Source organism: Oncorhynchus mykiss, chromosome 12 (genome assembly GCF_013265735.2).
Source record: "Oncorhynchus mykiss isolate Arlee chromosome 12, USDA_OmykA_1.1, whole genome shotgun sequence".
In the NCBI taxonomy this organism is placed as follows: Eukaryota; Metazoa; Chordata; class Actinopteri; order Salmoniformes; family Salmonidae; genus Oncorhynchus; species Oncorhynchus mykiss.
This window is the reverse complement of record NC_048576.1, coordinates 6,035,238-6,061,104: the sequence shown is the minus strand read 5'-3', so window position 1 is coordinate 6,061,104 and position 25,867 is coordinate 6,035,238. Positions and strand designations below refer to the sequence as shown.

The 25,867-nt window shown below is 45.8% G+C and overlaps 1 protein-coding gene across 2 annotated transcripts in view; it reads left to right on the top strand.

Moving 5' to 3' along the window:
• trabd2a (TraB domain containing 2A) overlaps positions 1–25,867 on the top strand; it is a 129,671-nt gene that overhangs the window by 94,758 nt on the left and 9,046 nt on the right. For both annotated transcript variants that reach the window (XM_036936777.1, XM_036936776.1), the window contains exons 5-6: positions 8,634–8,724; positions 18,222–18,494. In XM_036936777.1, coding sequence (XP_036792672.1) covers positions 8,634–8,724; positions 18,222–18,494 — 364 coding nt within the window. The remainder of the gene's footprint in view (positions 1–8,633; positions 8,725–18,221; positions 18,495–25,867) is intronic.

Genomic DNA, 25,867 nt, shown 5'->3' with positions numbered 1-25,867 from the left:
GGTGATTACACCAGGAGAAGAGGGTGATTACATCAGGAGAAGGGGGTGATTACACCAGGAGAAAAGGGTGATTACACTAGGAGAAGGGGATGATTACACCAGGAGAAGAGGGTGATTATACCAGGAGAAGGGGGTGATTACACCAGGAGAAGAGGGTGATTACACAGGGAGAGGGGGGTGATTACACCAGGAGAAGAGGGTGATTACACAGGGAGAGGGGGTGATTACACCAGGAGAAGAGAGGGTGATTACACCAGGAGAAGAGGGGGTGATTACACCAGGAGAAGAGAGGGTGATTACACCAGGAGAAGAGATGGTGATTACACCAGGAGAAGAGGGGGTGATTACACCAGGAGAAGAGGGTGATTACACCAGGAGAAGAGAGGTGATTACACCAGGAGAAGAGGGTGATTACACCAGGAGAAGAGGGTGATTACACCAGGAGAAGAGGGGGTGATTACACCAGGAGAAGAGAGGGTGATTACACCAGGAGAAGAGAGGGTGATTACACCAGGAGAAGAGGGGGTGATTACACCAGGAGAAGAGGGTGATTACACCAGGAGAAGAGAGGTGATTACACCAGGAGAAGAGGGTGATTACACCAGGAGAAGAGGGTGATTACACCAGGAGAAGGGCCCTCTTTTCCCCTTTTCCTCATCACTCCTGTTGTCTCCCCCATCTGGAGGTTTGTGCAGTCAGAGTGCCACGGTAAAACCATGGTCGTGTTAATTACCAAGGCCGCAGGTTGTCGGAGACTTGACATGTGTATTAATGACAGATTGGCACTGTTATATACTGCCCATGTCGTCAATGTGGGTGGCAGCGCCAGCGTGTAAAAACTGTTACTTTCTTTATGCGTGTGCCAACGGTCTGTCATTGCAGTGAACGGCAACTGCTGCCTAACAGGTTCAGACGTAGAGTTACCCGCTGTCCCGGCCTCATGGACGCAAGCAATGATTTTCCCAATTACAACTTTTGATCATTTGTTTCTCTCCCCCCCCCCCCCCCCCTCATAACTTGGTGCTCTGCTAATGTCAAATGATGACTCCGGCAGTTTAAATTCAGCGTGATAATTCTCTTTCTAGAAGTTAGAGCTCAGTAGAAAACTGCTGAGTGTGAAAAGAAGAAGGAAAAAAAAGGTTAGAGGTGGTCTTCCTGGTCACCTTTGACCTATTTCATTCCTCTCTCACACACACACACACACAAACACACACACACACACGCGCGCGCGCGCGAGCCAGTGGGCTCTCAGTTTAGATAGCCAGTAGTATGGACGTCGTTAGAGTTGTTTACTCAGTTGTCAGGAGACGCCGAGGCTGAGGGAGAGCTTATGTTGACATTTTGACCCAGCCAACAGCGTTATCCTTTGGACATCAAAAAACACCTCGGGCCTGGTCTGGGAAATGGCTCCAGCTGCCTGATGTGTCTGGATCTGAGCGCCTGTCTAGGTTTTGGTCTGGGAGCATGAGACATGAAAAGAAAAAAGGGGATCTAAACCCATGGACATACATTGTGTTCGTTCATTTGCCTCGGTCTGACGGGCTGTTTTTCCATTTTAGTAATTATATTTCTAGGGTTTAACAGCACAAATACCTGACTCAACTATCTATACCCATGGACATACATTGTGTTCGTTCATTTGCCTCGGTCTGACGGGCTGTTTTTCCATTTTAGTAATTATATTTCTAGGGTTTAACAGCACAAATACCTGACTCAACTATCTATACCCATGGACACACATTGTGTTCGTTCATTTGCCTCGTTCTGACGGGCTGTTTTTCCATTTTAGTAATTATATTTCTAGGGTTTAACAGCACAAATACCTAACTCAACTATCTATACCCATGGACACACATTGTGTTCGTTCATTTGCCTCGGTCTGACGGGCTGTTTTTCCATTTTAGTAATTATATTTCTAGGGTTTAACAGCACAAATACCTAACTCAACTATCTATACCCATGGACATACATTGTGTTCGTTAATTTGCCTCGTTCTGACGGGCTGTTTTTCCAGTTTAGTAATTATATTTCTAGGGTTTAACAGCACAAATACCTGACTCAACTATCTATACCCATGGACATACATTGTGTTCGTTAATTTGCCTCGTTCTGACGGGCTGTTTTTCCAGTTTAGTAATTATATTTCTAGGGTTTAACAGCACAAATACCTGACTCAACTATCTATACCCATGGACACACATTGTGTTCGTTCATTTGCCTCGGTCTGACGGGCTGTTTTTCCAGTTTAGTAATTATATTTCTAGGGTTTAACAGCACAAATACCTGACTCAACTATCTATACCCATGGACACACATTGTGTTCGTTCATTTGCCTTGGTCTGACGGGCTGTTTTTCCAGTTTAGTAATTATATTTCTAGGGTTTAACAGCACAAATACCTGACTCAACTATCTATACCCATGGACATACATTGTGTTCGTTAATTTGCCTCGTTCTGACGGGCTGTTTTTCCAGTTTAGTAATTATATTTCTAGGGTTTAACAGCACAAATACCTGACTCAACTATCTATACCCATGGACATACATTGTGTTCGTTCATTTGCCTTGGTCTGACGGGCTGTTTTTCCAGTTTAGTAATTATGTTTCTAGGGTTTAACAGCACAAATACCTGACTCAACTATCTATACCCATGGACATACATTGTGTTCGTTCATTTGCCTTGGTCTGACGGGCTGTTTTTCCAGTTTAGTAATTATATTTCTAGGGTTTAACAGCACAAATACCTGACATAACTATCTATACCCATGGACACACATTGTGTTCGTTCATTTGCCTCGGTCTGACGGGCTGTTTTTCCAGTTTAGTAATTATATTTCTAGGGTTTAACAGCACAAATACCTGACTCAACTATCTATACCCATGGACATACATTGTGTTCGTTCATTTGCCTCGGTCTGACGGGCTGTTTTTCCATTTTAGTAATTATATTTCTAGGGTTTAACAGCACAAATACCTAACTCAACTATCTATACCCATGGATACACATTGTGTTCGTTCATTTGCCTCGGTCTGACGGGCTGTTTTTCCAGTTTAGTAATTATATTTCTAGGGTTTAACAGCACAAATACCTGACTCAACTACCCAGTACTGTGAAGCCAGTGTCCGACCTGGCTGGTGATACACTACTGTAGAGATAATCATCAAGCTGGACATGCTCCCAGCTCCGCTCTCCACCTCCACTGTAAATAAACTAAAAAATGGTTCTTCACCTTTAAACGTTCCTTTGGAGAACTCTGGCCCGATTAAAGAACCTTTGAGTGAAGTGTGGGGTTCTTGTCGTGGCATCTACGGTTCTGTAGAATTCTCGAAGGTTCCTGACGTGTATGGAAGCCTACAGATGTTTCCCTTTCATAGCACACTTACCAGTGTTGTTGTTGTTGTCGTCCCCCCAGTGTAATATTTCTACTGTTGATTCAAGAGTTAAATTCACACTGCGAAATGTGTGAAATGCAGAATGTGATTGCAGGCCTGACGCGACTTGTAAAACAATGAGTTTCAGGCCAGTCTATTAGGGTAAAACTAGGCCCCCAAAGAAGGCTTACATGTATAATATTATCTTAAATAATTACATTTTAATGATGACATATTTAATTAGGATCTCACTTGGTGGAAAGACACAGGACTGAAAATGAAGAATGCATGAACCATGTCTCTCATCATTATCAAACACAGTCATGGGTGGTACTGGTAACTCTACAATTCACTTGAGAAAGGCACCCTGGGAAATATGCAAATCAAGGTAAAAAACTTACATCACTGCTGTTCAATTCCGGTCCTGGAGGGCTGAAATATTTCTGGTTTGGGATTTTTGTATGGTTCTTCAGAGACCGTAACATGGTTCCTCTATGGCATCGCTCTCAAGAGCCTTATTTGGTTCCAACTTGCACTTTGATGTTTAAGAGTGTAGTCGGACAAGCTAGTCTGTAGTTGGCCTTTCCACCTACTGTAGATGAACAAGTTAAAAGGTTGAATATGCAATATGTACTCATTTTCATTGGTCATTTCAGTGAATAACCCTTTGGCTGAGAAATGAAGGATTGTGTCTTAAATCGCCAGCTGGCTGCAGTGATTATGGTCTGACACTGTGTGTGGAATACCTAGCTATGAAGGATGACAGTACACATAAACAGCTGCACTGGCTTGTAGGATGAACACACCCACACACACACACACACACACACACACACACACACACACACACACACACACACACACACACACACACACACACACACACCAGCACACACACACACACACACACACAGTGCCTGGCGTTTATTTATTTAGTTACTGTGTAATGTTTTGGGAACTGCTACTCAGCCCCGGTTACCATTGGTAATATATATATTGCTGCGCTGTATGGAAAGGAACTATATTTAAGGCTTACCATATGTTATATTAATTGGTAGGAAGGATTGGTGACGACGGCTGCGTTTTTAGTGAACACGTAGCAGAGTGACTGGTTGGGGAGCACGTAGCAGAGTGACTGATTAGGGAACTGGTTAGGGACTGGTTAGGGAGCACATAGCAGAGTGACTGGTTGGGGGAACTAGTAGCAGAGTGACTGGTTGGGGAACACGTAGCAGAGTGACTGGTTGGGGAACACGTAGCAGAGTGACTGGTTGGGGAACACGTAGCAGAGTGACTGGTTGAGGAACACGTAGCAGAGTGACTGGTTGGGGAACACGTAGCAGAGTGACTGGTTGGGGAACACGTAGCAGAGTGACTGGTTGGGGAACACGTAGCAGAGTGACTGGTTGGGGAACACGTAGCAGAGTGACTGGTTGAGGAACACGTAGCAGAGTGACTGGTTGGGGAACACGTACCAGAGTGACTGGTTAGGGAACAAGTAGCAGAGTGACTTAGGGAACACGTAGCAGAGTGACTGGTTGGGGAACACGTTGCAGAGTGACTGGTTGGGGGAACTAGTAGCAGAGTGACTGGTTAGGGAACACGTAGCAGAGTGACTGGTTGGGGAACACGTAGCAGAGTGACTGGTTGGGGAACACGTAGCAGAGTGACTGGTTGGGGAACACGTACCAGAGTGACTGGTTAGGGAACAAGTAGCAGAGTGACTTAGGGAACACGTAGCAGAGTGACTGGTTGGGGAACACGTTGCAGAGTGACTGGTTGGGGGAACTAGTAGCAGAGTGACTGGTTAGGGAACACGTAGCAGAGTGACTGGTTGGGGAACACGTAGCAGAGTGACTGGTTGGGGAACACGTAGCAGAGTGACTGGTTGGGGAACACGTAGCAGAGTGACTGGTTAGGGAACACGTAGCAGAGTGACTGGTTAGGGAACACGTAGCAGAGTGACTGGTTGTGTCAGTACTTGGATATTACATACTCTCAGAAAAAAAGGTGCTATCTAGAACCTAAAAGGGGTTTGGGGTTAGGGTTAAGGTTTAGGGTTGGGGGTTAGGTTTAGGGATTAGGGTTAGGGTTGGGGGTTAGGGTTAAGGGTTAGGTTTAGGGGTTAGAGTTAGGTTTAGGGGTTAGGGTTAGTGGTTAAGGTTTAGGGGTTAGGTTTAGGGGTTAGGGTTAGGTTTAGAGATTAGGGTTAGGTTTAGGGGTTAGGGTTAAGGTTTAGGGGTTAGGTTTAAGGGTTAGGTTTAGGCCTGTGGTAGTTAGGCTGTGGTATTTAGGACCTACATGCTTGTGGTAGTTAGGCTGTGGTATTTAGGACCTATAGGCCTGTAGTAGTTAGGCTGTGGTATTTAGGACCTACAGGCCTGTGGTAGTTAGGCTGTGGTATTTAGGACCTACAGGCCTGTGGTAGTTAGGCTGTGGTATTTAGGACCTACATGCCTGTGGTAGTTAGGCTGTGGTATTTAGGACCTACAGGCCTGTAGTAGTTAGGCTGTGGTATTTAGGACCTACAGGCCTGTAGTAGTTAGGCTGTGGTATTTAGGACCTACAGGCCTGTGGTAGTTAGGCTGTGGTATTTAGGACCTACATGCCTGTGGTAGTTAGGCTGTGGTATTTAGGACCTACAGGCCTGTAGTAGTTAGGCTGTGGTATTTAGGACCTACCTGCCTGTGGTAGTTAGGCTGTGGTATTTAGGACCTACATGCCTGTGGTAGTTAGGCTGTGGTATTTAGGACCTACATGCCTGTGGTAGTTAGGGCCTACAGCCCTGTGGTAGTTAGCCTGTGTTAGTTAGGACCTACAGGCCTGTGGTAGTTAGGGCCTACAGTCCTGTGGTAGGTAGGCTCCATGAAAGGCTCTGACTTTGTTGACACACTGCCACGCTACATGGCTTAGTTTGTGAGGACAAGGAGAGACTCCTTCCTTTTGTGACGTGCCGCAACCTGAACCAACAATGCTTCACTTCACCTAGAGAGTGGGGGGAGAAGAAGAAGGAAGAAGAGGGGTAGGAGGAGAGAAGGGGGAGAAGAGGAGAGGAAAGGAGAGCTGGAGAGAGGAGGATCCACTCTGTTTCCTTCTCTTCCTACTTCACTGAAGCTGATCCACTTGTTTCCTTCTCTTCCTACTTCACTGAAGCTGATCTACTCTCTGTTTCCTTCTCTTCCTACTTCACTGAAGCTGATCCACTTGTTTCCTTCTCTTCCTACTTCACTGAAGCTGATCTACTCTCTGTTTCCTTCTCTTCCTACTTCACTGAAGCTGATCCACTTGTTTCCTTCTCTTCCTACTTCACTGAAGCTGATCTACTCTCTGTTTCCTTCTCTTCCTACTTCACTGAAGCTGATCTACTCTCTGTTTCCTTCTCTTCCTACTTCACTGAAGCTGATCTACTCTCTGTTTCCTTCTCTTTCTACTTCACTGAAGCTGATCCACTTGTTTCCTTCTCTTCCTACTTCACTGAAGCTGATCTACTCTCTGTTTCCTTCTCTTCCTACTTCACTGAAGCTGATCTACTCTCTGTTTCCTTCTCTTCCTACTTCACTGAAGCTGATCTACTCTCTGTTTCCTTCTCTTTCTACTTCACTGAAGCTGATCCACTTGTTTCCTTCTCTTCCTACTTCACTGAAGCTGATCTACTCTCTGTTTCCTTCTCTTCCTACTTCACTGAAGCTGATCTACTCTCTGTTTCCTTCTCTTTCTACTTCACTGAAGCTGATCCACTCTCTGTTTCTGTAATTTACCAGTGGCCATAGTCAGTTAGTTGTTAAAACACTAAAAGTGCACATTAAGCTAAAAGCTCCCAGGCATAATACCACCACTACAATACAACATGACTGACTCGATGACCCTTTATGTGTTTTTTTTAACTTAATGAGAATCAATATAACCAGAGTAATGTTGAAATAACCAGAGTAATGGTGAAATAACCAGATTAATTGTGAAATAACCAGATGTATGGTGAAATAACCAGAGTAACAGTGAAATAACTAGAGTAATGGTGAAATAACCAGATTTATGGTGAAATAACCTGATTTATGGAGAAATAACCAGAGTAATGGTGAAATAACCAGATTCATAGTGAAATAACCAGATTTATGGTGAAATAACCAGAGTAATGGCGGAATAACCAGAGTAACAGTGAAATAACTAGAGTAATGGTGAAATAACCCACGTAATAGTGAAATAACCAGAGTAACGGTGAAATAACCGGAGTAACGGTGAAATAACCAGAGTAAAGGTGAAATAACCTGAGTAATGGTGAAATAACCAGAGTAATGGTGAAATAACCCGAGTAATGGTGCAATAACCTGAGTAATAGTGAAATAACCTGGTGTATGGTGAAATAACCAGAGTAATGGTGGAATAACCAGAGTAACAGTGAAATAACTAGAGTAATGGTGAAATAACCAGATTTATGGTGAAATAACTAGAGTAATGGTGAAATAACCAGATTTATGGTGAAATAACCAGAGTAATGGTGAAATAACCAGATTCATTGTGAAATAACCAGATTTATGGTGAAATAACCAGAGTAATGGCGGAATAACCAGAGTAACGGTGAAATAACGAGAGTAATGGTGAAATGACCCACGTAATAGTGAAATAACCAGAGTAATGGTGAAATAACCAGAGTAACGTTGAAATAACCAGAGTAATTGTGAAATAACCAGAGTAATTGTGAAATAACCGGAGTAATGGTGAAATAACCAGAGTAATTGTGAAATAACCAGATGTATGGTGGAATAACCAGAGTAACGGTGAAATAACCAGAGTAATGGTGAAATAACCAGATCAATGGTGAAATAACCAGAATAATGGTGAAATAACCAGATTAACGGTGAAATAACCAGAGTAATGGTGAAATATCTCTCCTGGTTTGTTGTATTTCACTTGGACTACTCTGTGAGAGCTGAGCTAGATATAGTGTTACAGTGAGTTAGCCGGCGCTGCCATTCCCACGGCTCTGAGAGGGCTGGCTGGCAAGTGTTACCAGACCTAGTTTGCTTTAGCCTGATCCTGGAGTACCAGGTGGGCAGGGGTTGAACATTCGGGACTTTACTTTTGTTTCAAGCACAGTTTTAAGTATTTGAAAAGATTTCGAATAGTATTCGAACCCAGGTCTGGTTGGCTAAGTGGCACGGCCTTGGTCCTGTTGACTTGCAGCGTCTCTGAAACAGAGAGACTGAAACAGAGACTGAAACAGAGACACCTGACCCTAACACGAGAACTGTGTTTTTATTGCAGGTCACTTCCTGGGCAACAACACAGTGATTGATGTGCTGAGGAGTCAGGGCTATGAAGTGGAGCACACTCCTGCAGGGCAACCCATTAACAGGTAATAATACACCTCTCGCTGTCCTCACCAACACATAACCACTACCCACCCTCCCTCTCTCTATCTGACTACCCACAATCCCACCTCCACTCTAAACCTCCCACCACACCCTCTCTATCTGACTACCCACAATCCCACTTCCACTCTACCTCCCCCACCGCACCCTCTCTATCTGACTACCCACAATCCCACCTCCACTCTAAACCTCCCACCACACCCTCTCTGTCTGACTACCCACAATCCCACTTCCACTCTACCTCCCCCACCGCACCCTCTCTATCTGACTACCCACAATCCCACTTCCACTCTAACCCCCCCACCGCACCCTCTCTATCTGACTACCCACAATCCCACTTCCACTCTAACCCCCCACCACACCCTCTCTCTCTGACTACCCACAATCCCACCTCCACTCTAACCCCCCTACCGCACTCTCTCTATCTGTCTACCCACAACCCCACCTCCACTCTAACCCCCCTACCGCACCCTCTCTATCTGACTACCCACAATCCCACCTCCACTCTACCCCCCCCCCCCCCACCGCACCCTCTCTATCTGACTACCCACAATCCCACCTCCACTCTAACCCTCCACCCCACCCTCTCTATCTGACTACCCACAATCCACCTCCACTCTAACCCTCCACCGTACCTCTCTATCTGACTACCCAGAATCCCACCTCCACTCTAACCCTCCACCGTACCCTCTCTATCTGACTACCCACAATCCCACTTCTAATCCCACTCTACCCCCCCCCCCACCCTCTCTATCTGACTACCCACAATCCCACTTCCACTCTAACCCCCCCATATACTACCCTCCAACGTCTTCTGAAGACTCAATCTCTCCTCAAAGATGAATGTCTACAGATTGTTAATACCATTAATATGCCCTGAAGTAGACTTGTATAGACATGAGGGGCATTTTGATGTGGATGTTTGGCGAATTGAAAAATTAACAAACTAGCCCAGTGTGTCAGAGTTAGTGTAGTGTAGGTGGTGTTACTGTGAGGTCAGTGATATTAGCGATGCTCGTAGTATCGTAGACACAGTGCTAACCTCATCAGGCCTTGTTGTCCTCACACCGGCCAACGTCACGCTGTCTTATTTATTTATCTTATCAGTTATAGATTATATTATTATAGATGATAGTATACACATTATACATGTTAGTATACAGCATGGTAGTATACACATTATAGATGGTAGAATAAACATTATACATGGTAGTATACACATTGTCATGTTGGTATACACATTATACAAATAGTATACAGCATGGTAGTATACACATTATACATGTTAGTATACAGCATGGTAGTATACACATAATAATGTTAGTATACAGCATGGTAGTATACACATTATACATGTTAGTATACAGCATGGTAGTATACACATTATACATGGTAGTATACAACATGATAGTGTACACATTATACATGTTAATATACAACATGATAGTATACACATTATACATGGTAGTATACACATTATACATGGTAGTATACACATTGTCATGTTGGTATACACATTATACAAATAGTATACACATTGTACATGGTAGTATACAACATGATAGTGTACACATTATACATGTTAATATACAACATGATAGTATACACATTATACATGGTAGTATACACATTGTACATGGTAGTATACACATTATACAAATAGCATATACATTGTACATGGTAGTATGCACATTATACATGGTAGTATGCACATTATACATGGTAGTATACATGTTATACATGTTAGAATACACATTATACAAATAGTATACACATTATACATGTTAGTATACACATTATACAAATAGCATACACATAGTACATGTTATTATTATACACAATACATAATTTCAGAAACTAAATAATTACTGCAAATTATACACACTTCAAATACATTATACATATTAAACACATTATAACAAAGGGTTACACTGTGACCTCCATCCTTCACTGGTCATTGTAAAATATTTGACCATTTGGACGTTCTGTTGTTTCAGGGCATAATAATGTCTTCCTGTGGGCGAAGTGACCATAAAGCCCCAATGCCACACAGCCTGAATACAATCTGAGTACATAGAATGAACAGGCCCTATCCCACTATCCACATGATCAGCTACAGAACATCCCAAGGGTTCTTGTAAAATTCAAACGTTCACAAGCCGAATGGACTCTTTGTGTTTTCAGAGCAGTAGTCTAGGCTACACACAGTTCCTCCACTCCACACATGGAGTTTGAATGTTGATTTGTGCCGCTCTTACTCTGTTGTAATTGACTACATGCTTTTAGTGGTCTAGGTCCCCTGTCAGACTGGTGGTACAGCGTGATACCAGTGTCTGGTGGTACAGCGGGATACCAGTGTCTGGTGGTACAGCGGGATACCAGTGTCTGGTGGTACAGCGTGATACCAGTGTCTGGTGGTACAGCGTGATACCAGTGTCTGGTGGTACAGTGGGATACCAGTGTCTGGGGGTACAGTGTGATACCAGTGTCTGGTGGTACAGCAGGATACCAGTGTCTGGGGGTACAGCGTGATACCAGTGTCTGGTGGTACAGCATGATACCAGTGTCTGGTGGTACAGTGGGATACCAGTGTCTGGGGGTACAGTGTGATACCAGTGTCTGGTAGTACAGCGGGATACCAGTGTCTGGGGGTACAGCGTGATACCAGTGTCTGGTGGTACAGTGTGATACCAGTGTCTGGTGATACCAGTGTCTGGTGGTACAGCGGGATACCAGTGTCTGGGGGTACAGTGTGATACCAGTGTCTGGTGGTACAGCAGGATACCAGTGTCTGGGGGTACAGCGTGATACCAGTGTCTGGTGGTACATTGTGATACCAGTGTATGGTGATACCAGTGTCTGGTGGTACAGCGGGATACCAGTGTCTGGTGGTACAGTGTGATACCAGTGTCTGGTGGTAAAGCAGGATGCCAGTGTCTGGTGGTACAGCAGGATACCAGTGTCTGGTGGTACAGTGGGATACCAGTGTCTGGTGGTACAGCAGGATACCAGTGTCTGGTGGTACTGCGGGATACCAGTGTCTGGTGGTACAGCGGGATACCAGTGTCTGGTGGTACAGCAGGACACCAGTGTCTGGTGGTACAGTGTGATACCAGTGTCTGGTGGTACAGCGGGATACCAGTGTCTGGTGGTACAGCGGGATACCAGTGTCTGGTGGTACAGTGTGATACCAGTGTCTGGTGATACCAGTGTCTGGTGGTACAACAGGATACCAGTGTCTGGTGTTACAACAGGATACCAGTGGCTGGTGGTACAACAGGATACCAGTGTCTGGTGGTACAGTGGGATACCAGTGTCTGGTGATACAGCGTAATACCAGTGTCTGGGGGTACAGCGGGATACCAGTGTCTGGTGGTACAGTGTGATACCAGTGTCTGGTGGTACAGCGGGATACCAGCGTCTGGTGGTACAGTGTGATACCAGTGTCTGGTGGTACAGCGGGATACCAGTGTCTGGTGGTACAGCGGGATACCAGTGTCTGGTGGTACAGCGTGATACCAGTGTCTGGTGGTACAGCGGGATACCAGCGTCTGGTGCTACAGCATGATACCAGTGTCTGGTAGTATAGCAGGATACCAGTGTCTGGTGGTACAGCGTGATGCCAGTGTCTGGTGATACAGCTGGTCTTGTGGTACAGCGAAATACCAGTGTTTGGTGGTACAGCGGAATACCAGTGTCTGGTGGTACAGTGTGATACCAGTGTCTGGTGGAACAGTGTGATACCAGTGTCTGGTGGTACAGGCTGGGGTACAGGCCGGGGTATCCTGGAATGACATTGACCTCATCCCGGCAGTAGATTATTCCTGGCTATTCTTTAAAAGTGCCTTCCTCACCATCTTAAATAAGCATGCCCCATTCAAAAAAATTACAACTAGGAATAGATATAGATATAGTTCAACCACTCTTTCTTATCGTCTGAGATTCCTAAAGTTTGGAAAGCGGCCGCGGTCATCTCCCTCTTCAAAGGGGGAGACACTCTTGACCCAAACTGTTGCACACCTATATCCACCCTGCCCTGCCTCTAGACCCAAACTGTTACAGACCTATATCCATCCTGCCCTGCCTCTAGACCCAAACTGTTACAGACCTATATCCATCCTGCCCTGCCTCTAGACCCAAACTGTTACAGATGTATATCCATCCTGCCCTGCCTTTCTAAAGTCTTCGAAAGCCAAGTGAACAAACAGATCACCGACCATTTCAAATCCCACCGTACCTTCTCCTCTATGCAATCTTTTTTCCCGAGCTGGTCATGGGTGCACCTCAGCCACGCTCAAGGTCCTAAATGATATCATAACCGCCATCGATAAAAGACAGTACTGTGCAGCCGTCTTCATCAACCTGGCCAAGGCTTTCGACTCTGTCAATCACCGTATTTTTATCGGCAGACTCAACAGCCGTGGTTTATCTAATGACTGCCTCGCCTGGTTCATTAACTACTTCTCAGACTGAGTTCAGTGTGTCAAATCGGAGGGCCTGTTGTCCAGACCTCTGGCAGTCTCAATGGGGGTGCCACAGGGTTCAATTCTCGGGCCGACTCTTTTCTCTGTATATACTGTATCAATGATGTCGCTCTTGCTGCTGGTGAGTCTCTGATCCACCTCTACGCAGACGACACCATTCTGTATACTTCTGGCCCTTCTTTGGACACTGTGATAACAAACCTCCAAACAAGCTTCAATGCCATACAACACTCCTTCTGTGGCCTCCAACTGCTCTTAAATGCCTGGCTGGTCCTCGCTACATATTCGTTGCCAAACCCACTGGCTCCAGATCATCTATAAGTCTTTGCTAGGTAAAGCTCTGTCTTATCTCAGCAAGGCCAGGATTGCAAGGCCAGGATAAACGATGCATTGCTGTTGAACCAGACTTCATTATAGTAGCCTAGGGCAGGGTTCCACAATTGGCGGCCCGCGGGCCGAATTTGACCAGCGGGTGCTTTTATTTGGCCACCCAAGTTTTCTGAGCAAAAAACCCCCGAAAATCACCTCCAAATTATTTTAATTTTGAAAATGTGTTTCCAAGTATTCCCACCATAATAGAGAGACGCATGTGATTGTAAACAAATGTAAGCCAGGTTTGACGTCATTATGTCTTCATCTAATATTATATCTGTTTGGGCTTCTTTCGGTCAATTTGCAGTCTACAAATTATTTGTAATTATGTCCCACGCCCTGACATCCGCTCAACAAAAGATTGGCCTGCGGCTGAATCTAATCCCTATCCTACTTGAACAAGTGAAATGAAGTATGCAGATATGTGAATTCTGAATAATGAAAAATAATGCTTGGTTTTTAATCAATTTAAACTAAATGGGGAGAAACCTAGGCTTGTTCTAACCCGTTGCATTATGGGTTGGGTATGTAGGCTTCTTCTAACCCGTTGCATTATGGGTTGGGTTTGTAGGCTTGTTCTAACCCGTTGCATTATGGGTTGGGTATGTAGGCTTCTTCTAACCCGTTGCATTATGGGTTGGGTATGTAGGCTTCTTCTAACCCGTTGCATTATGGGTTGGTAGGCTTCTTCTAACCCGTTGCATTATGGGTTGGGTTTGTAGGCTTCTTCTAACCCGTTGCATTATGGGTTGGGTTTGTAGGCTTCTTCTAACCCGTCGCATTATGGGTTGGGTTTGTAGGCTTCTTCTAACCCGTTGCATTATGGGTTGGGTATGTAGGCTTCTTCTAACCCGTTGCATTATGGGTTGGGTATGTAGGCTTCTTCTAACCCGTTGCATTATGGGTTGGGTATGTAGGCTTCTTCTAACCCGTTGCATTATGGGTTGGGTATGTAGGCTTCTTCTAACCCGTTGTATTATGGGTTGGGTAGGTAGGCTTCTTCTAACCCGTTGCATTATGGGTTGGGTTTGTAGGCTTCTTCTAACCCGTTGCATTATGGGTTGGGTAGGTAGGCTTCTTCTAACCCGTTGCATTATGGGTTGGGTATGTAGGCTTCTTCTAACCCGTTGCATTATGGGTTGGGTATGTAGGCTTCTTCTAACCCGTTGCATTATGGGTTGGGTATGTAGGCTTCTTCTAACCCGTTGCATTATGGGTTGGGTTTGTAGGCTTCTTCTAACCCGTTGCATTATGGGTTGGGTTTGTAGGCTTCTTCTAACCCGTTGCATTATGGGTTGGGTTTGTAGGCTTCTTCTAACCCGTTGCATTATGGGTTGGGTTTGTAGGCTTCTTCTAACCCGTTGCATTATGGGTTGGGTATGTAGGCTTCTTCTAACCCGTTGCATTATGGGTTGGGTATGTAGGCTTCTTCTAACCCGTTGCATTATGGGTTGGGTATGTAGGCTTCTTCTAACCCGTTGCATTATGGGTTGGGTAGGTAGGCTTCTTCTAACCCGTTGCATTATGGGTTGGGTTTGTAGGCTTCTTCTAACCCGTTGCATTATGGGTTGGGTAGGTAGGCTTCTTCTAACCCGTTGCATTATGGGTTGGGTATGTAGGCTTCTTCTAACCCGTTGCATTATGGGTTGGGTATGTAGGCTTCTTCTAACCCGTTGCATTATGGGTTGGGTTTGTAGGCTTCTTCTAACCCGTTGCATTATGGGTTGGGTTTGTAGGCTTCTTCTAACCCGTTGCATTATGGGTTGGGTTTGTAGGCTTCTTCTAACCCGTTGCATTATGGGTTGGGTTTGTAGGCTTCTTCTAACCCGTTGCATTATGGGTTGGGTATGTAGGCTTCTTCTAACCCGTTGCATTATGGATTGGGTATGTAGGCTTCTTCTAACCCGTTGCATTATGGGTTGGGTAGGTAGGCTTCTTCTAACCCGTTGCATTATGGGTTGGGTTTGTAGGCTTCTTCTAACCCGTTGCATTATGGGTTGGGTTTGTAGGCTTCTTCTAACCCGTTGCATTATGGGTTGGGTTTGTAGGCTTCTTCTAACCCGTTGCATTATGGGTTGGGTTTGTAGGCTTCTTCTAACCCGTTGCATTATTGTAATACAGCTAATATTATGATTAGTGTCACGTCCGCTTCTCCCCCCCCCCCCCCGCGCAGCGCTTGGAGGCGCCAGGCTGCCCTGCATCACGCACTCCCATCATCCATTGCGCACACCTGCCTTCCCTCATCACGCCCATCAGCGATATTGGATTCACCTGGACTCACTCATCACCTGTTTATTACCTCCCCTATATAAGTCAGGTTCCCTGCTCTGTTCCCTGCTGATGCATTGATTGTTTTTGTCTGTTTTACTCGTGTGCTGACGCTGTTCCTGTCTCGTTCCATGTCCGTTCCTTATTAAACGTTTGACTCCCTGCTCTGTCTCTCTCATCCCATGTGACGATTAGGCCCTATCTTTACATTGAAAACCAAGTCTATCAGAATTACAGTAATTCCAATTAATGTAATAACCTTTTGATCTTCTAGAATAGGACTTGAAAATATAGAAATATTATTATTATTAGCCTACTCTGTTGTTTATGATTGTGTTGTCATGGACGACTGATTGTTGTTTATGATTTTGTTCTCATGGACGACTGATTGTTGTTTATGATTTTGTTGTCATGGACGACTGATTGGGCTCATTGATTCCAGTTGGAAAATAAATGCATGAAACGGCATTCACCATATGCCGCATTTGCTACAGGAATATATTGTTTACCTTTTAGTTGGTGACTCTTTGATATCTTGATAATATGCAGCTGATTAAGTTTATCAAAGTGGGTGAGTTTGTGTCTGTTAGGCCTATGGATATATATTTTTTTTCCCCGGATCAGCAAGAAATAGATTGAGCAGTAAAAGCCCCATTCGTGGTCTTCTTAAAACCAACAGTTTGTTTTTTTGACCGTGTGGAGCACAAAACCACGGAGGAGTTTAGAAGGGATGAACTCTCTCAAACGGTTACTCCATGCTGGATTTGTATCATACAGCTGTTGCAAGAGAGCATTTTTCACTGACTGTCCACTGGTCGCAAAAACAATGATTGATTATGCGGCTAAAAACATCTTCAATTCGACCATTACTGGGTTCAAATACACATACTGTATACAAAAACAGACGGAATACAACTGATATTGAGTTGCACCCACGTTTGCCCTCAGAACCGCCTCAATTCCACAGGGATGCTGGCCAATGTTGACTCCAATACTTTCCACAGAGTTGGCTGGATGATTCACACAGGAAACTGTTGAGCGTGAAAAACCCAGCAGCGTTGCAGATCTTGACACTCAAACCGTTTAAAGGCACTTCAATCTTTTGTCTTGTCCATTCAACCTCTGAATGGCACACATACTCAATCCATGTCTCATTTGTCTCAAGGCTTAAAAATATTTTTTTTTAACCCCGTCTCCTCCCCTTCATCTACACTGATTGAAGTGGATTTAACAAGTGACATCAATAAGGGATCATAGCTTTCACCTGGATTCACCTGGTCAGTCTGTCATGGAAAGAGCAGGTGTTCTTAATGTTTTGTACACTCAGTGTACAACAGCCATCCACAACGAACACAATCCGTAAGGCACAAATAGCTAAATGAGAGAACAGCAGTGTGATTCACATCAATGCACTATGTAGATATCAATAATAAGTGATATACAGTGGGAAGAACAAGTTTTTGATACACTGCCCGTTTTGCAGGTTTTCCTACTTACAAAGCATGTAGAGGCCTGTCATTTTTATCATAGGTACACTTCAACTGTGAGAGACGGAATCTAAAACAAAAATCCAGAAAATCACATTGTATGATTTTTAAGTAATTAATTTGCACGTATCGCCCGTAGACTACACCACTGCTGTCATCCTTACCTCCAAGAGTTGGATAATCTTTGGATGCCGACAGCAGTCGCACCATTGGAAGACAGGACAGTAGCCTTCAATTCCTGCTCTTTTCCAGCAATTCATCAAACACATTTGGTCTGTCATCATAGTGGTTGGTCTCTGATTGGTGGTCATCATTTGTTGTGTCATCATAGCGGTTGGTCTGTGATTGGTGGTCATCATTTGTTGTATCATCATAGTGGTTGGTCTCTGATTGATGGTCATCATTTGGTGTGTCATCATAGTGGTTTCTGATTGGTGGTCATCATTTGTTGTGTCATCATAGTGGTTTCTGATTGGTGGTCATCATTTGGTGTGTCATCATAGTGGTCTCTGATTGGTGGTCATCAGTTGGTGTGTCATCATAGTGGTCATTTGTGGGCAGTTGTTACCAACAAAATTGAATTTGCTTCTTTTTTTAAATGCTGATTTTGATTATCATTGACAAAACAGAAAGGTGTCCAAAAAATGTTTTTCGCAAACATCCTTACGGAATTTAAAAGTCATTCTAGAAGTAATGATCTACTTTTTCAAAAGTATCTGTAGTCTGATTACAATATCTTTGCTGGTAATTTAACAGTTACAGTTAGTTATAGTTACAGTTTTTTGGGATCTGTTACATCTCATCAGTTTAAATCCAAGGTCTTTTAATAACTGTTCTCTATTTCTAACATTACTCTCTCCATCACCACAGTCGATCGATATCGGCCCCCGACCAGACGGGTCATTCTCTGGGTCAGAACCTGGATGAGTCCCCTTACCTGGAGCCGTTCCTCCACGAGCTTCATGATGAGGAGCAACAGCACCCTCTGCAGGACAACCCACTACCCAACATACCTCGTCACTCCCCCAGCTTGGAGCTGATGGACAAGATGGACCGCAAGCTGAAGAAGAAACGACGTAACAAACAGAGGAAACATCAGAGAAACGGACAGTTTAATGACCTCTGGGTCCGCATCGAGGAGAGGTGAGATGGTTGTGTTACTGTTCTAGTGAGAAAAACACTAAAGATTTTAGGACTACAATGATATAAGTGTACTTCAGTTGGGTCGTAGGTTCAATTCCCACAGAGATCGCTTTGGATAAAAGCATCTGCTAAATGGTATATATTAAATAGCTATGGGTGGTGATTAGCATACCAGCATCTTATTGGGTCGGCAGGTAGCCTAGTGGTTAGAGCATTGGGTTGGTAACCGAAAGGTTGCTAGATCAAATCCCTGAGCAGACAAGGTAAAAATCTGTCGTTCTGCCCCTGAACAAGGCAGTTAACCCACTGTTCCCTGGTAGGCTGTCATTGTAAATAAGAATTTGTTCTTAACTGACTTGCCTGGTTAAATAAAGGTTCAATATGATGTTATGTTCCTTAGAATGTGACATCACAGGTATTACACTCACCTCATCTAGATGTTGAGAAGCAGATCTTGTCCTAGGTAGCTATCACTTTACGGCTTAAAGTCTGGCCAGTGTACTTGTCAGTACTGGGTGTTACTGCTCTGTCAAGGGGGAATCTAACCTTTAACTGACACTTCCTGTTAGAGACCATGGCAGGCACAACCACCAATCACATCACATCATAAGTTTCCCCCACAACATACATGTTATTTATACATACATTTATATTTATTTGTCAAGACTGGGTTCTCTACTGGTTCAGTGTTATGGAAAGGAAATACGTCCACGAAGATTGTAGCTGCAGGCAAGATAACTTTGTGACAAAAACATGATCCTATTTTCAGAAATTTGACTAAGATCACAAAGAGAGCATTGTTAAATTTTACTATGAAGAATAACCACACAATTGTTAACATGGTTGATTCTCTGACTGGTTATATATAAATATAGGGTCAGTTTCCTAAACATGGTTGATTCTCTGACTGGTTATATATAAATATAGGGTCAGTTTCCTAAACATGGTTGATTCTCTGACTGGTTATATATAAATATAGGGTCAGTTTCCTAAACCCGGGACTGAAAAGCTCAGTGGAAAATGTCAATTGAAAGGGAAACCAGCCTTTAGTTTAATATAAAATATCCACGAATTATCATAGACATAAGTCGTGTTATAGCTTAACCGATTTAGTTTAACTGTCAAGGCTGACAAAAGGATGAATGCTAAATTCAAAATAATCCTTTTAGTAATTTTAATTGAACAAGTACATTCAGTTGTCTTCGTCCACACCGCCAATAGTAGTTGTCAAATCTATCCTGAGGCAATGGGCGAATGGGTGGAAACTGTCTCCAGATTCAAACCGGCCAGCCGTTTGTTGAGCCAGCCGTTGATCCTCCAGCATGTTGACACAGATGGAGGGTATGAATGTAATTTACCATTTCAAACACTGAAACAATTTATCCCAACTTCCAGTTCTGTGTTTCTGCCTGCTGAAAGTCCAGGATCTGTCAGACGGACGGCTCGCTCCAGTCCTCGAAGGTCTCCTGGCAGCCAGAAACCGCCTGTTTCCAGACTTTATTTATTTATTCTCCATGGCAAATAAAGCTGAACATTTAGAATGGCACCCTATTCCCTATGGGCGCTGGTCAACAGTAGTGCACCCTATTCCCTATGGGTGCTGGTCAACAGTACTGCACTCTATTCCCTATGGGTGCTGGTCAACAGTAGTGCACCCTATTCCCTATGGGCGCTTGTCAACAGTAGTGTACCCTATTCCCTATGGGCGCTTGTCAACAGTAGTGTACCCTATTCCCTATGGGCGCTGGTCAACAGTAGTGTACCCTATTCCCTATAGGCCTCTGGTCAACAGTAGTGCACTCTATTCCCTATGGGCGCTGGTCATCAGTAGTGTACCCTATTCCCTATGGGTGCTGGTCATCAGTAGTGCACCCTATTCCCTATGGCCGCTGGTCAGCAGTAGTGCAACCTATTCCCTATGGGTGCTGGTCAACAGTATTGCACCCTATTCCCTATGGGCGCTGGTCAACAGTAGTGCACCCTATTCCCTATGGGCGCTGGTCAACAGTAGTGCACCCTATTCCCTATGGGCGCTGGTCAACAGTAGTGCACCCTATTCCCTATGGGCGCTGGTCAGCAGTAGTGCACCCTATTCCCTATGGGTGCTGGTCAGCAGTAGTGCACCCTATTCCCTATGGGCGCTGGGCAGCAGTAGTGCACCCTATTCCCTATGGGCGCTGGGCAGCAGTAGTGCACCCTATTCCCTATGGGTAGTATGGGTGACAGAGCCACAGACAATCCCAGTCCTGAAAGGAAAATCTCCTGATGTTTCGGTCGAACGATTATGATTTTTCAACGCCGATACCGATAATTGGAGGTCCAAAAAAGCCGATACCGATTAATCGGCCGATTTTAAAAATATTTTTTATTTGTAATAATGACAATTACAACAATACAGAATTAACACTTATTTTAACTTATTATAATACATCGATAAAATCAATTTAGCCTCAAATAAATAATGAAACATGTTCAATTTGGTTTAAATAATGCAAAAACAAAGTGTTGGAGAAGAAAGTAAAAGTGCAATACGTGCCATGTAAAAAAGCTAACGTTTAAGTTCCTTGCTCAGAACATGAGAACATATGAAAGCTGGTGGTTCCTTTTAACATGAGTCGTCAATATTCCCAGGTAAGAAGTTTTAGGTAGTTATTATAGGAATTATAGGACTATTTCTCTCTATGCCATTTGTATTTCATTAACCTTTGACTATTGGATGTTCTTATAGGCACTTTAGTATTGCCAGTGTAACAGTATAGCTTCTGTGTTACGGTGCGTGAATGAGGACCCAAAAGCGAATTAACGTAAACAGAGCTTCTTTAATAACAAAACAATACGTAGGCTCAGATGGACCGGCAGGTTCCGACAGGACAGGACAAGGTTGCAGCAAACATGACGATAGTCTGGTTCCGGCATGAACAACACAAACAAGAATCCGACAAGGACAGGAGCAGGAACAGAGAGAGATATAGAGACCTAATCAGAGGGAAAAAGGGAACAGGTGGGAAAAGGGGTGACGAGGTAGTTAGGAGGAGACAAGGCACAGCTGGGGAAAAGAGGGGGAGAAAAGGTAACCTAACAACGACCAGCAGAGGGAGACAGGGTGAAGGGAAAGGACAGAAACAAGACACAACATGACAGTACATGACAGTACCCCCCCACTCACCGAGCGCCTCCTGGCGCACTCGAGGAGGAAACCTGGCGGCAACGGAGGAAATCATCGATCAGCGCACGGTCCAGCACGTCCCGAGAGGGAACCCAACTCCTCTCCTCAGGACCGTACCCCTCCCAATCTACTAGGTACTGATGACCACGGCCCCGAGGACGCATGTCCAAAATCCTACGGACCCTGTAGATGGGTGCGCCCTCGACAAGGATGGGGGGGGGGGGGGGGGGAAGACGAGCGGGGGCGCGAAGAACGGGCTTGATACAGGAGACATGGAAGACCGGGTGGACGCGACGAAGGTATCGCGGAAGAAGAAGTCGAACTGCGACAGGATTAATGACCTGAGAAATACGGAACGGACCAATGAACCGCGGGGTCAACTTGCGAGAAGTGGTCTTAAGGGGAAGGTTCTGAGTGGAGAGCCAAACTCTCTGACCGCGACAATATCTAGGACTCTTAGTTCTACGCTTATTAGCAGCCCTCACAGTCTGCGCCCTATAACGGCAAAGTGCAGACCTGACCCTCTTCCAGGTGCGCTCGCAACGTTGGACAAAAGCCTGAGCGGAGGGGACGCTGGACTCGGCGAACTGAGATGAGAACAGCGGAGGCTGGTACCCGAGGCTACTCTGAAAAGGAGATAGCCCGGTCGCAGACGAAGGAAGCGAGTTGTGGGCGTATTCTGCCCAGGGGAGCTGTTCTGACCAAGACGCAGGGTTGCGAAAAGAAAGACTGCGTAAGATGCGACCAATAGTCTGATTGGCCCGTTCTGCTTGACCGTTAGACTGGGGGTGAAAGCCGGAAGAGAGACTGACGGAAGCCCCAATCAAACGGCAAAACTCCCTCCAAAATTGAGACGTGAATTGCGGACCTCTGTCCGAAACGACGTCTGACGGAAGGCCATGAATTCTGAAAACATTCTCGATGATGATTTGTGCCGTCTCTTTAGCAGAAGGAAGCTTAGCAAGGGGAATAAAATGAGCCGCCTTAGAGAACCTGTCGACAACCGTAAGAATAACAGTCTTCCCCGCTGACGAAGGCAGTCCGGTGACAAAATCTAAGGCGATGTGAGACCACGGTCGAGAGGGAATGGGAAGCGGCCTGAGCCGGCCGGCAGGAGGAGAGTTACCGGACTTAGTCTGCGCGCAGACCGAACAAGCAGCCACGAAGCGACGCGTGTCATGCTCCCGGGTGGGCCACCAAAAGCGCTGGTGAATGGAAGCAAGCGTACCCCGAACGCCAGGGTGGCCGGCTAACTTGGCAGAGTGAGCCCACTGAAGAACGGCCAGACGAGTAGGAACAGGAACGAAAAGAAGGTTCCTGGGACAAGCGCGCGGCGACGGAGTTTGAGTGAGTGCTTGCTTTACCTGCCTCTCAATTCCACAGACAGTCAACCCGACAACACGCCCCTCAGGGAGAATCCCCTCGGGGTCAGTGGAGGCTACTGAAGAACTGAAGAGACGAGATAAAGCATCAGGCTTGGTGTTCTTAGAGCCCGGACGATAAGAAATCACGAACTCGAAACGAGCGAAAAACAGCGCCCAGCGCGCCTGACGCGCATTAAGTCGTTTGGCAGAACGGATGTACTCAAGGTTCCTATGGTCAGTCCAAACGACAAAAGGAACGGTCGCCCCCTCCAACCACTGTCGCCATTCGCCTAGGGCTAAGCGGATGGCGAGCAGTTCGCGGTTTCCCACATCATAGTTACGTTCCGACGGCGACAGGCGATGAGAAAAATACGCGCAAGGGTGGACCTTGTCGTCAGAGAAGGAGCGCTGAGAAAGAATGGCTCCCACGCCCACCTCTGACGCGTCAACCTCGACAATGAACTGTCTAGAGACGTCAGGTGTAACAAGGATAGGTGCGGATGTAAAACGATTCTTGAGGAGATCAAAAGCTCCCTGGGCGGAAACGGACCACTTAAAGCACGTCTTGACAGAAGTAAGGGCTGTGAGAGGGGCTGCCACCTGACCGAAATTACGGATGAAACGACGATAGAAGTTCGCGAAGCCGAGAAAGCGCTGCAACTCGACGCGTGACTTAGGGACGGGCCAATCAATGACAGCTTGGACCTTAGCGGGATCCATCTTAATGCCTTCAGCGGAAATAACAGAACCGAGAAATGTGACGGAGGAAGCATGAAAAGAGCACTTCTCAGCCTTCACAAAAAGACAATTCTCTAAAAGGCGCTGGAGGACACGTCGAACGTGCTGAACATGAATCTGGAGTGACGGTGAAAAAATCTGGATATCGTCAAGGTAAACGAAAACAAAGATGTTCAGCATGTCTCTCAGGACATCATTGACTAATGCCTGAAAGACAGCTGGAGCGTTAGCGAGGCCGAAAGGAAGAACCCGGTATTCAAAGTGCCCTAACGGAGTGTTAAACGCCGTCTTCCACTCGTCCCCCTCCCTGATGCGCACGAGATGGTAAGCGTTACGAAGGTCCAACTTAGTGAAAAACCTGGCTCCCTGCAGGATCTCGAAGGCTGAAGACATAAGAGGAAGCGGATAACGATTCTTCACTGTTATGTCATTCAGCCCTCGATAATCTATGCAGGGGCGCAGGGACCCGTCCTTCTTCTTGACAAAAAAAAACCCCGCTCCGGCGGGAGAGGAGGAGGGGACTATGGTACCGGCGGCAAGAGCTACAGACAAATAATCTTCGAGAGCCTTACGTTCGGGAGCCGACAGAGAGTATAGTCTACCCCGGGGGGGAGTGGTTCCCGGAAGGAGATCAATACTACAATCATACGACCGGTGTGGAGGAAGAGAGGTGGCCCTGGACCGACTGAACACCGTGCGCAGATCGTGATATTCCTCCGGCACCCCTGTCAAATCACCAGGCTCCTCCTGTGAAGAAGAGACAGAGGAAACAGGAGGGATAGCAGACATTAAACATTTCACATGACAAGAGACGTTCCAGGAGAGGATAGAATTACTAGACCAATTAATGGAAGGATTATGACAAACTAGCCAGGGATGGCCCAAAACAACAGGTGTAAAAGGTGAACGAAAAATTAAAAAAGAAATGGTTTCGCTATGATTACCAGAAACAGTGAGGGTTAAAGGTAGCGTCTCACGCTGAATCCTGGGGAGAGGACTACCATCCAGGGCGAACAAGGCCGTGGACTCCCTTAACTGTCTGAGAGGAATGTCATGTTCCCGAGCCCAGGTCTCGTCCATAAAACAGCCCTCCGCCCCAGAGTCTATTAAGGCACTGCAGGAAGCTGACGAACCGGTCCAGCGTAGATGGACCGACAAGGTAGTGCAGGATCTTGAAGGAGAGACAGGAGTAGTAGCGCTCACCAGTAGCCCTCCGCTTACTGATGAGCTCTGGCTTTTACTGGACATGAAGTGACAAAATGACCAGCAGAACCGCAATAGAGACAGAGGCGGTTGGTGATTCTCCGTTCCCTCTCCTTAGTCGAGATGCGGATACCTCCCAGCTGCATAGGCTCAGCACCCGAGCCGGCAGAGGAAGATGGTAGTGATGCGGAGAGGGGGGCAACGGAGAACGCGAGCTCCTTTCCACGAGCTCGGTGACGAAGATCAACCCGTCGCTCAATGCGAATAGCGAGTTCAATCAAGGAATCCACGCTGGAAGGAACCTCCCGGGAGAGAATCTCATCCTTTACCTCTGCGCGGAGACCCTCCAGAAAACGAGCGAGCAAAGCCGGCTCGTTCCAGCCACTGGAGGCAGCAAGAGTGCGAAACTCAATAGAGTAGTCTGTTATGGATCGATTACCCTGACATAGGGAAGACAGGGCCCTGGAAGCCTCCTCCCCAAAAACAGATCGATCAAAAACCCGTATCATCTCCTCCTTAAAGTCCTGATACTGGTTAGTACACTCAGCCCTTGCCTCCCAGATTGCCGTGCCCCACTCACGAGCCCGTCCAGTAAGGAGAGATATGACGTAGGCGACACGAGCAGTGCTCCTGGAGTAAGTGTTGGGCTGGAGAGAAAACACAATATCACACTAGGTGAGGAACGAGCGGCATTCAGTGGGCTCCCCAGAGTAACACGGCGGGTTATTGATTCTGGGCTCCGGAGATTCGAAAGCCCTGGAAGTGGCCGGTGGATCGAGGCGGAGATGGTGAACCTGTTCTGTGAGGTTGGAGACTTGGGTGGCCAGGGTCTCAACGGCATGCCGAGCAGCAGACAATTCCTGCTTGTGTCTGCCTAGCATCGCTCCCTGGATCTCGACGGC